At 41.6% G+C, this 18412-nt stretch overlaps 1 protein-coding gene across 1 annotated transcript in view; it reads right to left on the bottom strand.

Annotated features, from left to right (window-relative positions):
• Positions 1–586: 586 nt before the first annotated feature.
• Positions 587–18412, bottom strand: part of LOC117366031 (mucin-17-like) — a 164668-nt gene continuing 146842 nt past the window's right edge. The window contains exons 13-14 of the mRNA XM_033957062.1: positions 14914–15175; positions 587–1209 (exon numbers count right to left, since the gene is read on the bottom strand). Coding sequence (XP_033812953.1) covers positions 1147–1209; positions 14914–15175 — 325 coding nt within the window. The 3' untranslated portion in view covers positions 587–1146. The remainder of the gene's footprint in view (positions 1210–14913; positions 15176–18412) is intronic.

Genomic DNA, 18412 nt, shown 5'->3' with positions numbered 1-18412 from the left:
ATTGACATAATCGCTACCAGGAATACTGTCTTGACTGTAAGATCTAAAAGGGATGCAAGCAGCTATGTAGGAGATGACCCCTGAGCTCCAAAAAAAGCAGGATGGCTTGCTAGTGTCCTCAAGGGCTGATTCTGCTAGCAGCAGGCCTGTGTCTTATCCCAGGCAGAGGTTCCAACAAGTGGGAACGTCTGGGCACCGAGCCTCCATATGAAGACTGAGAAAAATATCTAAAAATAATAAAGAAGCACTTCTGAGGAATTTGCTTGCAGAAAACAAACTGAGAGGGCAGGAGCAGTTTCCTGGGAAAGAGGTGGAGTTGAAAACATGATTGACAATTTTCTGCAAGCAACTTTCGAGTTGAGATATAGAACCCTATCGTTTCAAGACCACTAGACACATTGCACTAGAAAGGATTTTGATTTAGTAGTAGTGGTCTGTTTCTCCAACAGAAGAACCAATGCTACAAATACAACCATCCTTAGCAGCACTATATCAGAAGTCAGAAAGAGGGGGAAAAAGTTTGAAATGTTGCTGGTTATGAAAAGGGAGCATGCTGTTCTTGCACAACAGCCACAACTTCAACTGCTATGGCTTTTCCAAATACATTTATTTACAATACAATCAAATGCAATATACAGAAAAAGTCATTACAGAACCAATGCCATGGCAAAACTCACATGTATAAAAAGTTAACTTTCAAATAAATGAAAAAGCAGTTAAGAGGTGAAATGCAGCAGATATAACAGGCTGGGGTTGTCTCCAGTCTAGGTCTAGAAACTTCAGTCCTTCATATCACCTCATGAAAAAATAAGAGACAAGGTGGACAGGAGCAGGTCACCGTTTGGTATGAATGCTCGATGGGAAGCTGGTTTGGTTCAGAGTGCTGCTGGAGAAGAACACAGCTATCCTCCTCCCACATCAGAAAGATACAAAAAAAGAATCCACATGCCCCCAAAATTCATTCAGAATCCTTTCCATGTGTAGTTCTGGAACTTCATGTGTTCCATATAGATGTCCTAGGCAGCATGTCCTTGGAAACAAAGGCTTGGATAATACTTGCACAACCCACCCCATGCCTTCTTTCCTCTTAAATTTTTTTATCCTAACTTGTCCCCATGGCTTCTTTCTATAGTACATTGGTCCCTTTTAGCTTTGTGGGTAGTACTGGCCATAATTCCAGGTGGTGTGGTAATTGTACATTCCATAATTCTGCAAAAAAAAAAAAAAAAAAATTGAATATTAGCACTGCTCGTTATACAGCCTACTATGAACACAACTTTCTAAAGCAGTGGTCTCAAACTCAAACCCTTTGCGGGGTTACATTTAGGATTTGTAGGTACTTAGAAGACCACAGAAAAAATAGTTAATGTCTTATTAAAGAAATGACAATTTTGCAAGAGGTAAAACTCTATAGTTTATAAATCTTTTCTTTAACTGCTAAAGGAAATACAGTCAAACCTCGGTTTACGAGTGTTTTGCAAGATGAGCAAAACATTTGCAAAATCGGCACCTCGGAAACCGAGTTTGACTCGATTTACGAGTGCCACCCCCGCGATCCTGCATCTCCCCCAACGATCCGGCATCCTCCCCCCCCCCCCGATCTGCTGCTTTAAGAGGCCTCAGGTACGTTAGGTCTCATTGTGGGACAGTCGGTGGGGTATGCTTGCACAGGGGAATGGGAGGGAGGGATGGAAAACTACTGCACAAGGGAATGTAATGGAGGGAAACTTACACAGGGGAATGGGAGGGAGGGATGGAAAACTGTTACACAGGGGAATGGGTGGGAGAGGATGGAAGATGCTGCTCAGGGGGATGGAAGGGCAGAAAAGATGCACATGGGGAGAGAGAAAAGAGGAAGAATTAGGTAGAGGGAGAAATGCTGCATATGGTGGAGGGGAGGGAGACATGCATGGAGAAGAGAGAGGGAGAAATGTTGGACATAGGGTGGAGGGCAGGGAGAGATTGTAGACATTGGGAAAGAAGCAAATTTTGGAAGGTAGAAAAAATAATTTTCTATTTTGTGTTTACAATATGTAAGATTTGAAATGTGTATCCTGCCAGAGCTGGTGTTAGCGAGCGTTAGCCAAGACCTCAGAGAGAGGAGGTCTTTTTATTTTGTTTACACTGGCATAGGATTAGAGAGGGAAAAGGAGGTGGGGTGGGTGGAAAGGCTACAAAATAAACCCGCTAGGACATTTGAAAAAAACATCCGATTGGGCAGGAAAAGCAAATCAAAAATCGATTTAATAGGCCAAATCGAATCAAAACAAATTTTCCCTGAATCAGACAGCACTTTATATGTGGCTACATTATACAAGAAGGTGGAAAGCACAGTCACAAGTTGCAAATGGAGAAGGGCACAAACACAGCTGCAAAGTGAAGGCCCCAGTACAAGAAAGATAGATAACAAATGTGACCTCAGGAGTTACAGTTATAGTATTGCCATTCAAAGGCTAATTCCCCTCAGATTTGTGAGGGATGACCCTTATAAACAGCAACAGTTATGGCAATGGAGAAAGGTAAGTCACACAACTGAATTCTGACTAAAATTCAGTGAACACATGTCATGATCAATCAAAGGCCTCTCAGTAAGAGGATTCCCTATCTTCCAACCATAGCTAGTGGAAGATTAGGTTCTTACCTTTGCTAATCTTTTTTCTTGTAAATCCTCACTTTATTCCGGGACTAGTGGGTTAATTCTGTCTACCTGCCAGGACTTGTAGGAAGCCTCATATTTCAGGAACTTAAGCTCCACCCCCTCACCTCAGAACTGTCCCCTCAAGAACCAGTTAGTTGTAAAGCAGCCAAGAACATCTGTAGACAAGAGAGAGGGGTACAGGGACACTCCCCATCCAATAAGTCTAATCAGCAACAATTAAACATAATTGGACCAGGTCATTATATTTTATTTATTTTTTATTTATTCAATTTTCTATACCATTCTCCCAGGGGAGCTCAGAACGGTACATTAGAAACCTGAATGACAAAAAACAGTGCTGTAAGGAGACACAGCCTGCACTGTCCGAAGAGGCACCCTAACTAGAGGACCCCCCGAGTACTAAACCAATTCTGAGGGCACTTTTATAAAGGCTGGTCAGAAAACAGAAATCCAGCTTATCAGTACTTGGAAAGGCTGACAACTGACAAATCAGCAAAGCATAGGGCAGGTTCCTGGAATAAAGTGTGGATTTACAAGAAAGAAGATTAGCAAAGGTAAGAACCTAATCTTTCGTTCTTGTACAATACCATTTTATTCCAGGAATAGTGTGATATAACAGAGCAGTCCTCTAGAATCAGAATAGAACTGATGTGCCTGCTGCCAAACCAGGGGCACCAAAAGCAGAATCCTGCTTGACCACGACATCGATCCTGTAAAAGTAAGGTGTAAGTGTTGATCAGATGACTAATTATCACCCAATATCTACGGTTCCATTTTTAGAAAAAGTTTTGGAAAAACAGTTTTATCCCAGTTAGTCAAATTTGTTGACCAGAAGAAATGTCTCTAAACCATCACCAGTTTGGGTTTCGACATGCCTATAGTGTAGAGCTGTTGTTAATGTCTGTTGTGGATGCTTTGTGGCAGGGCATGGATGAACATGTAACATTTTGCATGGTTTCGATTGAATGTCTAGTGCATTTGATTCTGTTGATTTAAATCTTATTAAGAAAATTGGAAAATCTAGGTATGAGATACTGTTTTACAATGGTTTAAATCATACCTGTTCGATTGTACTTTTCAAGTGTATGATGGTTATATGGCATTAAAGGAGGCTCCAGTTGGGAGGGGTGTGCCCCAAGGATCTGCACTGTCAGGGCTTTTGTTTAATATTTATGTGGTGTCATTAGGGGAAGTGTTCGAACAACTGCAAGTCTCATATTGATAATATGCCGATGTTTTATTTTTCTTTCCAGTACACAAATGGGAGTTAGATCTGCAACAGTCTATAAATCAGTATATGTCAAAAATAGAATGGATGAGCATGGTTTGTGTTTAAATTTAAGAAAATTAGAGGTGAAGTGGGGAAAAGATATGGCCCGATTCCTTGTATGTGTTAAGGATGATATTACCTATGAGGAAAGAAATGACCGTTTTAGGAGTTGTTTTGGATTTAGGTCTAACTATGAAGTTACAAATAGTTAAGACTGTAAAGGCATGTTTTAGTCAACTTTACATGCTTCATCACTTAAAACCCCTGATTTTGCCTATTAGAACTGTTGTACAAGGGATGGTTGTGTTGAGCTTGGACTACTGTGACGCCCTCTACCTTGGAATTACTAAGACAAGAGGAAGAGCGTTACAATTGATACAAAATACTGCAGCTAGGCTAGTACTGCGTGTCGATAGGATGGCACACACAATGCCAATTTTGAAAAAAATTACACTGGTTACCAATTCTATTTTGCAGGCTCAATAAAAGGTTATTAAATCCAAGATTGCAGGGCATTCTGTATTGCTAATGTTAAGATATGGAATGCTTTGGTAAGTCAATTGCAACTATGTGTTGATTAGCTCCAATTTAAGAAACAGCTAAAAACCCAGTTGTTCGACACTGGGGAAAGAAGTGCACCGAGGAATTCCCCCTTCATGGAAGCAAAACGCTAGATAAAAGCGTCTCTCATGGGATAAAACCATGGCATGAGCACATTTCAAAGAACCCACAGGCGCCTCCCAACTTTCTGTAAGGATCCAAACTATGTCAGAATGATCAAGAAAAAGGCAGATTGTGACCTCTGGTCACTCATGAGAGAATATTCCACAGTGACAGGCTGTTTAGTCTGCAGCTGTAATTCCTGGATAGATTCAGAGATCAAATCCATCAAATGAAACGGGCTTGAAAAATCATCCTGAATATCCGCTAGGGCTGCCACATCTCTAGCAGCCATGGTTCCCACCTGCACTAGCGGAGGCATTGTATCGGGAGTAACCGCAGGCATAACTGGCTTACCAACTAGGACCCCAGAAGGCAGGCAAGAGAAAAGGCGTAAGTCCAGAGGAGGAAGGGTCCTGGCGTCCCTCAAGGATGCCTGTAGGAGACAGAGATTTCTGAGGCAAATAAGCCTGATACATCATATAAAGTTGGAGAAAAACACCCTCCTCCAGGGTGGGAGCTGGCTCCTGTGGACCATTTTTGAAATGTTGGGAGGATCTGTGAAAATTCTCCCCCGAAGTGCATTTGTGTTTTGCTGGAGCACCGTGTACACACTCCCCAGGGCCCCTGACACAATTTTTGCTGGTACCTGAGCAGAAATAGTGGGAAGACCCCCTTCAGAAGTCAAAGACACAGTGTCCTGGAAAATTCCACACCTCCACCCCCCCCCCCCCTCATAGGCCGCAGTGCACGTGGAACACGGCTGCACACCCCAACAGACATCAACTGCAAATAAGACATGAATCCATGAAATCCTGCCCTGAGGGGCCCATCCGTGGTTTTCTTGCAAAAACTAAGCTTGCAAGTGCTAAAAATAACTTTTATTCTAAATTGGGAAAATTCAAAATGGCCCCCATGGGTGCCAATTTTACACAAAAATCTCAGGAAAAACTCACTGTGACATGTGTTGACTGGAAGAAACACTGCTGAGACAGCTGAAACAGCTTATAGAGAGATCCTCTGCCATAGGAAGCTGGCAAGCTGGACTACAAATCTTCAAACTGCCTCACCAGCCAGACGTCCAAGGCTGGGTACCTCTGCCACTCTCGAACATGCCGAGCAGACACCTGGTGGAGGAGCGCAGTCTAGCCCTGATCCTGGGTGCACCTCCACTGAGCCACACAGCCTGCGCTCAATCCACTAGTGGACGAACCTGGGGTAAGCAAACTCCAAAGGGAATGGTCCCTGAGCCCCGATCTGAAGTGCAGACTTTCCAGAGGATGACAGGTCAAATGTGCACAAGACAACAGCGCGCTGACAAAACCGCCCAAGACAAATCAGCGCAAACATAGCAACGCGCAAGTACAATTCAGTGCAAGACATCTGAGCGTAATGATAACAGCGCGCAAAACAATTGAGCGCAACGACAATTGAGCGCGCTGCAAAATGGCGCGTGGTGAAGGGCATGTGCATGTTCAGCACGGCAAAACATCATCACAGCACCACGTTATCAGTATGGTTCCCTTGCCTCTTTGTGCTTTGATTATAAGTCACGTGAATGCATTTTTGTTAGTATGGTTACGTTTCCTCTTTATATATGTGCTCAGAACAGCCCGCTTTCCTTTCGCTGCCTGACTGTGTGCGTTATAGGTAAAGTTCTGGTTTTGCTAGAACTTGCTCTGTATCAGATATTTGTCTTGCGCGGATTTTACTCGCCTCTGGTGAGAGCAACACTACTTCCAGATTTCTTCATTTCCAGGTATGTTTATATTTTCGGTTCACGCGGACAGTATATTTTTATGTCATTACTTTTAAAAGCTATATAAGATGTGCGCTACACAATCGCAAGAAAACCAAGGGTATAATAATAAAACTGAGTGCGCTTGTTCAGATTAAAGTTTTGTTGTTTATCATGGAACTCTTAGCGCACATGCGCAGATAAAAGTTTTGTCATTCTTGCACTCGTCTTGCACTCAGTTGTCCCACATAGTAAAAGCGCGAGAAGGGTGATTTATGATATTAATTTTATGTATCATGTGATGTCTGATATTAATTGTATATATAATTGAATGCAGTTATAGAATTGAAAAGTAATAAAGATGTAAAGAAACATTTTTGCATGAGGTAAAATCTCTTATGCCAGCAAGAGTAGTATCTGAATATTTTTAATTTGAGTGTGCTTATGGTTTATAGTTTTATAAAGGCATTTCATATCAGTATTCCATAAAGACAAATAGGTACCATTGTCTGTTGCAGGTATCGTTCATAAGAGGATATTCACATTTACAGGTATATGCATAGCTTCATTTCATTTTGCTAAATTAGAACAGTAGGATAGGATCATTATGCTGACGGTAGGGCTTATTGGTTTAAACTTCTTGGCTTGGGTGTGTAGTGAGGGTGATTGTCTACCATTGTAGTGGGTCCTTTTTGCCGGTGCTCAGATGTCTTGCGCTCAGTTGTCCCGCTTGTGCTTGTTACTGAAAATAATTTGCGCTGAATTGTCTTGGCGCTCACTTATCCGCGCGCTGTTGTCTTGTGCACATTTGACTGTGAACCTTCCAGAGGATGCACTTACAAGCAGCCAACCCCTTGGAAGCAGACTTGTCCAAAGATCTGCGATCTCCTGCAGTCAGAGCTATCCCCGCAGGGAACCTCTGTAGCATAAGGGCAAAAACTGCTAACAAAAAGAGTGAACTTTAAAGAAAATAAACACGAGCAGAAAAGATAAACTCCTACAGCCTAGCCTGGCTTCTTGGAAAAAACTGGTTTTTGAGTGGACAGTTCTGAGGTGAGATGGGTGGAGCTTAAGCTTAAGTCTCTGAAATATGAGGCTTCCCACAAGTCCTGGTGGGTAGACTGAATTAATCCACTAGTCCCGAGATAAAATGGGATTATACAAGAATCTTATTTCCAACTCTCTCATGCATTTTTTACGTCCTACATGTATAGAATAAACTAAAGAGTCCTGAAGAAATCTTCACTTTATTTCATTCAATACATTCAAAAAATATTTTAAGCTCACTCCAAAACTCTCATATATCGCATAAAGAAACTAAAGGAATCTTTACCTTTAGTTTCTTTATGCGATATATAAGAGTTTTGGAGTGAGCTTAAAATATTTTTGAATGTATATTTTGAATGTATTGAACGAAAGATTTCTTCAGGACTGTTTAGTATTTGGTCTTGGAGGATGAAATGTACAATGTCTGCATCTATGAGGCAAACATGGTTTTTCCTGTTGCATAGAGCACTCTGGACCTCTGTTTGTTTACAAAAATTGGATTGCTTTAAGTCTAATAGATGTTGGCATTGTCATCTCGAAGCTGGAACTTTTAGATCATTTATTGTCCATTCATTAAGGCTTTTTGGGAGTCTATTTGGGATCAAATAAATTGCTTGTTAGAGAATCATGTAGCATTGTCATGACACAATCTTATTTGGCATGTCTATGAGAGCTAACTGTCAAATATCTGCTAATAATAACAAGCTATTGATGATATTAACAGGAGTTGCCATCCAACAAATAACATATAATTGGAAGGACTGTAGAAGACTGAATTATTGTTTTTGGTGGAATTCAGTTTGTCATGTGTATAAAATGGAAAGAGCGTTGGCAGTTCAAAAAGGTTATTATAATAAATTTAAGGATGTGTGGGGGCCATTATTAAATTATAGTAATGAATAAGTTACACTTTTCCCAATTTTAATACACATGTAGATTTGGGGTGGGGTGTTTCTTGGTTTTCCATTAAGAATATATATATGATTGTCATAAGATATTTTCATGTGGTATATATTAGTTGCATATGAATTTGGGAGGAGGGTGGAGATTAAATCTTCTTGGTGTATGATATTGAAGATTTTTCAAGTGATATTGTATTATAATTGTTTGATATTTACTACACTTGATATAAGTTATAAAATGAATAAAGAAATAATAATAAAAAAAGAAACTAAAGGCATTTCTCAGTGTTTCATGGATACCTTAAAGTTTTTCAACTAAAGGTCAGATGACAAAACTAGTGGAAGACATCTAAATACAAGGCAATATAAAAAGCAGGAAGGACATACTGAAAATTATAATTATTAATTTTGAGAGAAAGAAATGACATTACAATCTGAAATGGCTTGTAAGCTCTTCTGAACAGGGACCATGTCTTGAATGTTCTAATGTACAGTGCTGTATACGTTTAGCAGTGCTATAGAAATAAGTAATAATAGTAAATGGCTGTGGGGACCCCAAGGTCTGTTCGACTGGCAGAGAAAGCAAAGATACTTAACCTGTAACAGGAGTTCTGCGTAAATAAAAGGGGAATGCTCCTTGGCAATGTCAACCACTGCCTGTGGGCCAGAGCCATCCTCCAGCTCAGAAAAGTCATTTGGACTTCTAAGCCTGGATAGAAGTTTCTGTGCTGCCATATTACCTTCCCCTCTCAATCTGTTATATTAAAAAAAAAACCAAAAAAACCCCGAACTAAGAATATTTTAAGTTTGGTTTTGGGTTTACTGGATTTACTGTAATTTTATCCCCTCCCTTTTTTTTGGGGGGGATAAGTAGGAGAGAGATTGAGCGTAGAGAGCTGCACTGGAACGGGGATGACGGGAATCCCTCTTCAAGTGGTGGGGATCCCGTGGAGATGCCCCATGGGTCACGGGGATCCTGTGGGAAAGCCCCCCTCGGGTCGTGGGGATCCTGCGGGGTTGGAGGCAGCTCAAGCCCAGACAAGGCTTGTCTTTTTTTCCTGCCTGAAAGCACGCACACGTAGCCGACCGGAAGTCTTCCCCGACGTCAAAGCTGATGTTGAAGGGAGGTCTTCGCATCAGTCACATGCAGCGTGCAGACTGGAAAAAATTGGAAGTATGCGAGGAAAGAGAGCGAGAGAGGGATACGGATGGACACGCTGCAAATCTCCAACTGAGACACTTGAAACATGGAGGCCTTGCACAGAGAGATTATTCTGCAAACAAAGGTAACCTTAGCTGAAACCTTGCACTCTGTTTAAGTTCCAGTTGAGATTGTATGAATTATCAGGAGAGCTCTGAAGAAAAAGTGGGATTCATGATGAAATACCCTGCTTACTGAATGGTTATTCTGGTCCCTCTGAATCCAGATGCAAAGTAAGAGAGGAGTACACCAGAGCGTGTACGATTCAGAGGAAACAGGTGCCTTTTCTTACTTTGAACATGCTGAGTGAAAATCTTATGGGTACATTTAAAGCAGGGAGGTTGTTTGAAATGAGAAAAATGGAGAGACAGAATAAAAAGAAAGAAAGACCGAGAGATGGAAAAGTGGGAATGTGGGAAAAAAAACAGAGAGAAAGAAACTGTCCTTGGGAGAGTCAGCAAAACAAGTAGAATAAATAAGAGAGGAGAGTTAAGAGAAACAGAGACAGAGAACATGTAATATAGATGTAACAGTATGTTAAAGAAGGCTTATATTGTTATGAAAAATATTATTTTGTGATTTTGAGTATTTCTTGTCTTAGCCATAATATGTTTCCATAATCTGTCATTCCAGGAAACTTCAGAGCTGAACTTAAATAAGTGAGATACTGATAAGGAGAAAAAAAAATCCATAGAAGTAGGCAGCAAAATAATAAATCACTGAGATTGGAAACAAAGATAGGCTATGCCTGTTGGAAGAGCATTTAGGGTAGGGGTAGAGTGTGACAGAGCATCTCCTCTTACTCTTACATTGCTCTCTGGGACCCTAGGAAATTGAAAGGAAGAGAAGAAGGAAAACAGATGGGGTGGGAGAGGGAGTAACAGAGAGACAGAGAGAAAAAAATAAAATAAGAGTGCCTAATGAGGTTATTGCATCAGCGCTGTCCATCCATATGCATCTGTGCAATATTTAATACTGCAGAGTTCTTAAAAAGAATACAAGAATACCATACTGGGACAGATTGAAGATCCATGTAGCTCCTGTTTCCAACAGTGGCTAATCTGCACGTGACTGACGCAGAGCCTTCCTTCCAATGTCAGGGAGAATTGGGTGTGTCGGTGAGAGGGAAAGAGAGATGGTTCTGTACATCGGGAATGGAAGAAAGGATAGTTTTTGGTCATAGGGAGGGAGTGAGGCACAGATGATAGGGAAGAGAAAGATGAGAAGGAGAAATGTGAAAATGGAACAGTGGGACAGATTGAAAGGGATGCAAGAGGGAGAAATGTTGGACATAGTGGTGAAGGGAATGGAGGAAGAGATGTGGCATGGTGCTGGAGAGGGGTGATGGAAGGAGAAATGTTAGGCATGGAGCTGGTGGGCAGGAGCAAAAGATGCTGCACATGGTCCGCGGGATGAGAGAGGGATAAATGCTGGATCATGGTAGGAAGAACCAATGGACAGCAACAGAAGAATTTACAGAAGATAAGAAAGCGGAAAAAAGAAACTGGGACCAATTTGATGGAAAAATAAGTCTCCAGACAACAAAGGTAAAACAAAGAATTTATTGACTAAAATATGTTAGCTTTGGGAAATGTATATAGCAGATGTCTTTGTATTGTGTTCAAAAGGAAATGCGTTTCTGGTTTTATTTCTACAGTGTTGAAGTACTTCCAGACCCTTGCTGTGGCTGGTGGGGATCCCCAAGCACCGCCGGCAGAGGACCTCCTCTAGAGACAGCCAGAACTCCCTTCCACCAAGCGCAGCAGTCGTTGGCAGCATCCATGAGCCACTGAGGTGCCAGCATCTGTGACTCAGTGACACTACTGCTGCCTGCCAAGCTTGGCAAAAGGGACCCCTGGCCAACTGTAGAGGAAGTCCTCAGCTGACAGCTTGAGGGTCCTCATCAGCTGAGTATTTATATTTTATATTTATATTAGAGGCTCTGGTAGAAACCCGTTTACAAAGTATGTATTCTTCCTAAATAATATTTCTAAATTAATAAAGCGTCTTTGCTTATTTGTAAATGGGTCTCTACCAGAGCCTTTAATTCAGTAGCAAAATTAAATGAAATAACTACTTCTGAAGTTTATAGGGACGGGCGGGGACGGATTTGATTCCAGCGGGGATGGGTTTGATTTCTGTCCCCGCGCAACTCTATAATTGAGCATGGTTGCATTGCATTTCTCTGCTATCTACAGAGAACAAACCAACAAAAGGAGGCAAATGAGATGTCAAAAAAATCAACCAAACAAGTTACTTTATTAATATGAATGATAAAAAAAAACCCCACGTAAGGTCTATAAAATAAAGTTCATCTTAGTAAAAGGATCACTAGGAGACTCCCAAGTCTATGACAGGAAGATCAATCTTAGTAAAGAGATCTTCTAGATTGTTCCAACTAGGATCCCAGTTTCGGCATCCGTAGATGCCTTCTTCAGGGGATGAAAGACACTAAGCAAAATGAAATGAACATAACTTTAAAAAATAAAAACAATATAAAATCACATATAAATAATGAACAGTCATATTTAAAAACAGACAGAACATTAAAATACATACTCAATATGAGGTACATCCATAATATAAAACATTTGAAAAACTATGCATAGAAATAAGAATAATAACATAGAATTGCACAAATAAAACATATAAACTGAAATATCAGATAAGATTATGCAGTCAAAAAAATCTTTGTAAGAGAAAACACAGTTTAGTTAGAGAGAAGTCACAGACATACAAAAAAATGTAAAGAGAAATGAACAACTATAGACTTGTGTTGCTTGAAGACAAAATTGCCAGTGAAGGTAAGGGGAAGAGAGGGAGATGCCCGGACGGTGATGATCGGGAGGAGACAAGGCCATTCACTGCTCCACGGGGAGGTGAATGGCCTTTTCCCCCTACCCGCGGCAACCACTTTTTTTTTTCTCCGTTTCGGCGGGCTAGCCGCAGGTAACAGCCATCATCTAGCACAGAGCACCCATATTCCACTATGTTTTTTCCACTGATCCAAGATTCCTTGGTTTTTATGATTTAACAGGGTAGAAAATAAAGATTATATAAAACTGCCTGGTCAAGATTTTGGAAGACTCATCATCATATTGCAAAACTTTGGAATACTTGTTGTTTACCTCATCTGAAGATGCTTTTTACTACTTCCATCATGACTCATCCTATTCTGAGAGGTCTTCGTTCTTTTTTGGATATTCTTGAGATGGACTCAGTTAAGGGACATCAACTACAACTGATTTGGGAGCCTTTTGGGCCTCTTTAACCGGGTATGCTCATAGCCATGTATTAAATATTTGATTGTATAGTGGTTTCTTTGTATAATATCTGTGGTACTTGCTCTCTTGCTGCTCCATGCCTTCTTCCTTTTTTTTTTTGGGGGGGGGTTGGGTTTTTTTTTTTTGGGTTAATGAAAACTTGGTCTGTGTTGCTTGTTATTGTGATTTTGGATTGTGTTTTTGACCAACAAACAAACAGTTTTGAATATAAAACTGCCTGTTCAAATGCTGTGCCAAAGAGTGATCAAAGCAATAATGCTTCACAATGCTGTGAATCAAGGACCATGTAGCTGCTTTGGCAAAGTGTGTGTGTGTGTGGGGGGGGGGGCCAGGGTCCTATGCAACCCTGTGATTTAATATCTGATTGAATATAGCAAAATTTTATGTAATCCGACATATAATAATAACATATTATAATTTTTTTTTTAATTGACAGATTCAAAACAACTCAAGAGAGTGAGGAACACAGCAATATAAGCAATCAGTAATATGTGCCAAAAAAGGCAATGCATGTACCCTGCAAAACATCCTCTTCCTTGAACTTAGGAATCCCATCCACCAAAATCTGCTGCCCCCTCCCTCGTCCTTGTTCCCAGTAGTAGCAAAGCAATTTTTTTTTCATATCCCCCAAACATAAGCCAGCAGCTATCTTTCCCCAAATGGTATCACAGATACCAGTAACTACCTATGGTTGTTTAATCTAAATTCAACTTGTTTAAGAAAACTGAGTGCAGTCTTACAGTTTATGTATTCAAAAAGGACATCCATATTTTAACAGAGTGTTTTCAGCCCTTGCGACATCTATCTTTCACTGTAAATCGCTCCGTCCATAAAAGTTCATACATCTGATTTCGCCACTGGAGCAATGTGGGAGGCGAAGAGTGTATCCATATTGTTTAGCAAGCAAACATGCTTTCCTCAAGAACAACACAGAGATACATGTTCCTTCCACAATGTCATCCATCTTGACCAGCAAAATGCAATGCAGGGAGGCCTCCCACTGCTGCGAATACATCACATTCAAATGATTCCAGAGTGATTGCCAAAAGGAGAAAATAGAATTTCTCAAAGGACAAGCAGTTATATATTCTCACATATAGGTGACGTCATCCATGGAACCCACTACGGACAGTCAAAAAGTGTACTGAAACTTTAAATTTTAGCAACGCCCTTCCTGTACGTGTTCTGGTGCTTTCCTGCCTGACGTAGGATCATGGGACCTGCAGTTCTCAGTTTTCTATGGAGCTGAGAAACTATGTTTTTCAGAGTTCCCAGCGCATCAAACTTTTGTCTTTTTTCATGTCTTCTCTCTATTTTTTCTTCAGTTTTCATCATTAAGTTATTTCTTTTTTTTTTTTCTACCCATTTTGAATAAGTTGTTTTCAACTTTTTTCAATTTTTCATTTTTGGGCTTTCAAGCCCCAAACCATTTTTGGGATAAGTTTTACTCGAGATCCCCAGGACATGGAACCCTTTGATGTTGCGTCGGTAGTTTTCCACTTGATGCCCAAAGCATCTAGTGGCTTCAAATGGTGCATTTGATGTAATAGGACATTTTAGGCACTGATCTGCACAATTGGTATGACCAGTGTCTTGGTCCTGATCATTGAGACATTTTCTGCACCCTCTGCTCTCGCATGCAGAAGAGGTCATTTAAGGCCTGGAAACTTCAAATTGAAAATCTTTTTGGTACCACTTCAGAAGCATCGATCACACTTGGGAATTCTGATCTAGATGCTCAACCTCAATCTACTATGACATCAACATCTGCACCGCCTACATCAATGACACAGTGCAGGGAATTCCATGTCTTCATTGTCAGTGCTGCCGGCATCGGGAAAGCCTCATAAGAGAGCTAAGAAGCACAAACATGCATCTTTCCCTTCCATGACCTTGACGCAATCTAAGCATCAATGCTGGATGAAAAGATGATAAAAATGTTTTTAAATACAGGAAATTAAACAATATATACATTTTTTGGGTGCACAAACCTAGGTAAGATTTTCTTTGAACTTGTATAGAGAAGATTACTAATTCAAAGAGAGGTAAAACTTTCCAAAATTAAAGGGCAGGAATAGAAAACCAAGACTGCTGAGACACAAATGATGACACCTGAGAGGAGTTCAATGACTAACTCACACATATCACTAACCTGATACCAGGGGTTGTAGTTGTATGATCCTGCTCCCATTGCTTGGTTGTTACTCACATCTCCTCCCATTAAGCTCATGAGACTGGGTATTGCTGGCGTTGTCACAGTATTTGTCATTGCTGCCACTGCTGCTGCTCTTGTGGCCGCATCTGCTGTTGTTGTTGGTACTACTGCTGCTGCTGCAGCAATAGTTATTGCTGCATTCCCTATCACTGTTGCACTGTCCACTTTGGCCTTCTTGCTTTCAGGCTCTTCTGCATTTCTATAAATTATATATTTTATTAGTTCTTTATGTAACATTCAATCTAACATCATCAAAACAATATTTAAGGCATTAAGCTACTTTTGCCATTATGAAACTAAGGGAGAATTGGTCCTGAAGCATATCCAAAGCCATCTCTTTATTAGGGTGCCATTGAAATACTGTATTTTCACGCATATAACGCGCGCGTTATACAAGATTTTACAAACCACGCAATAGCCATGCGTGTAATATCCGTGAGCGCGTTATACAATTGTTTTCTGTCTTGCTGGCGCCCTCCTTCATTTTCCTGCAGCGTTTGCTGAAAGCCGCGGCAGCGGCTTCCATGCGCCTCCTGCGGATGGGAAGCGTTCCCTCTGACGTCGTGACGTCAGAGGAACATTTCTGGGTCAGCCGCAAGAGGCACATAGGATCCGCTGCCCGCGGCTTTCAGCGAACGATGCAGGAAGAAGGAGGAGGGCACCAGCAAGACAGAAAACACCGCATCACAACAGAATAGGCATTACAATAGAAAACCTGGGAAACAAAATTACTTCATTGGTAATTTCCCTGCTGGCGGCATTTGCTGATAGTTAAAATAGCTCAGCTAATATTTCTTGTGAAGTCATTTTGCATACGAAGCAACAGTTAGATAAATAGGACTTAAACGCTGGCATGGATTATGAAAGTTCAATGAGGAGCATGCGCGGTATACGCGTGTGCGCGCTATACCAAAATTTTCTTACATAAATTCCTTGTTCCCGCGCGCTATAACCGTATGCGCGTTGTACACGTGTGCGCGTTATATGCGTGAAAATACGGTATTAGGTTCTTACCTGGATAATCTTCTTTCTGTTAATATATACAGGAGTCTGTACGTTAGATGATCAACTCATGCTCACAAACTGCTTGCAGAAGGGTGTCAATAACATATTTTGGCTTCTCCTTCACCAGTGCCCTATTCAGTTAGCACCAAAGCAATCAATCTCTACTGTAACAGAAGAAAAGAGGAGGGACACGGGGAATTTCCTTGTGTGTATTTCGATTCTCTTTAACTCATGAAAGGGAACAATAATTAGCATTGACTTGCAACATAGGTGTATCAATGAACCAACCTGCTGGGTGCAACTAGTACTAACACATAAAGAGCCCTAAAGCTCAACAAACCCATTACTTCATTATTGTTCAAGGCAGAAAGCATGCGAATTGCAAAATTCACAGGGCAGGTCATACAGACTTCTGTGTATATTAACAGAAGGAATATTATCCAGGTAAAAGCCTAATCTTTCATTCTATTACATAAACACAGGAGTTTGTATGTTAGGTGACATACCAAAGCAGTGTTCGACGTCTAAGGTACCCAACAAAACCAAAGACCCCAAAGTGGCATTCTCCCAAATCACATCCACTCTGTGGAACTTTGTAAAGGTATGTAGAGTAGCCAAGTAGCTGCTCTATAGATCTCGGGTGGAACTGCCCAGGACTCTGCCCATGAAGAGGCACTGCTGGTCAAATGAGCTTTCAGAGAAATAGGTGGCTGCTTGCTATGCAAATCCATCTGGTGACAGAAGCCTTGGATGCTGGTCTGCCTCGACTTGAGTGATTGATTAGCATAAAAAGATGGTTGGAAAGTCAAGAATCATTGGTCCTTTCCAGGTAGTGGAGTAAAACTCTTTGCACATCCAGTCTCTGCAATATCTTATCTTGCTTAGTTGAACCTGTAGGCTGAAAGGTGGGCAAATGAACCTCTTGGTTGAAATGAAAGGCTGACACAACCTTTGGTAGAAAGAAAGGTACCATACACAGTGAAATCCCAGCCTCTAAGATCCTGAGGAAGGGCTCTCTGCAGGAAAGAGCCTGCAATTCCGAAATCCATCTTGCTGAGACTATTACCACCAGAAATACTGTCTTCACTATGAGATCCAGGAGGGGAAGCCTCTTGGAGGGGCTCATTCAGAGGCTTAGAAAGACCCTTCAAGACAATATTAAGATTCCAGGATGGAAAGGGCTGGCACAATGGAGACCGAAATCTAAGCATCCCCTTCAGAAACCAGATTACATCTGGATGAGATGCCAGCGATAGTTTTCTCCCTCAAGCTCGGACGCATGAGAAGCCTGCCACCTGGACTTTGAGAGACACCACCGCTAGACTTTTTTTTTAGTCCAGCTTGTAGAAAAGCCAGTATCACAGAAACTGGTGCCTCAAGGGGCTCCACCTGATCTTTGGTGCACCAGAGCTGGAAAGTCTTCCAGATCTTAGCGTAAGCCATAACAGTGATGGTTTCTTTGCTTGCAGAAGAAATTGAAATGACTACCTCCAAGTAACTCTTGTGGGTCAAGGTTGAGTACTTGCCGTAAGACCAATGTGCACTGGGTTCTCCGTGAGAATTGGTCCTTCATTGAGGAGCCCCTTATAAACTGGAAGCTTGATGCGGCTGCTTTGTTGGAGACGCATTGGATCCACATACTAAGGCCGGTGAGGCTCGATTCTGCGGATGACCCGGCCAACAATGGGCCATGGTGGAAAAACATGAAGATGCCTATCTTCTGGCCAGGGCTGAGTCAAGCCAACGTGTCCAACCCTGTGCTTTTCACCTACCTTCGGCTGTCGAAGCTATTTGCCTTCACATTCTTGACTAAGTCAATAAAGTCTATCGCCGCTCTTTCCCAGCATTATACAATGAGGTTGGACATTCTTTGGGACAGTGACCACTCCCCCGGGTCTAGAGTCTGCTGGATGAGAAAGTAGGCCTGAATATCTTCCACTCTCCCAAAGTGGACTGTGGACAGCGCCTAAAGAAGAGCTTCCGCCCACTTGAACAACATCTGAGCCTCCATGCTGGGGGCCTCCTTGTCTGTTCACATTAGCCACTGCAGAGAACAATCTGACTGCCTTGTCATTCAGGAACTTCTCCAATGCTTTCAACGCTAGATGAATGGCTTGTAATTTCAGACACTTTCTCTGTGGAAGGGTCAATTGGCCCTGTACCAGATGATTGTCACAATGGACCCCCAGACAAACAGACTAGCGTTAGTCATTAGGGTCACCCATGAGGAGATTCAAAGAGGCATGCCCTTTGATAAGAAGTCCCTCTGGAGTCACCAGTGCAAGTCGTTCTTCACTTCCTCTGTCCAGGGAAGCTGGAGCTGAAGAGAAATCTGGCTGTGGGAACCACCTAAATAGAAGGAAATCTTGGATGGGCGCATATGTACTCTAACCCAGGGAACTATTTCCTGGGTGGCCACCACTGAACTCAG

The sequence above is a fragment of the Geotrypetes seraphini genome, chromosome 8 (genome assembly GCF_902459505.1).
Source record: "Geotrypetes seraphini chromosome 8, aGeoSer1.1, whole genome shotgun sequence".
Classification (NCBI taxonomy): Eukaryota; Metazoa; Chordata; class Amphibia; order Gymnophiona; family Dermophiidae; genus Geotrypetes; species Geotrypetes seraphini.
The sequence above is the reverse complement of the archived record's forward strand: the minus strand, read 5'-3'. Positions and strand labels throughout refer to the sequence as shown.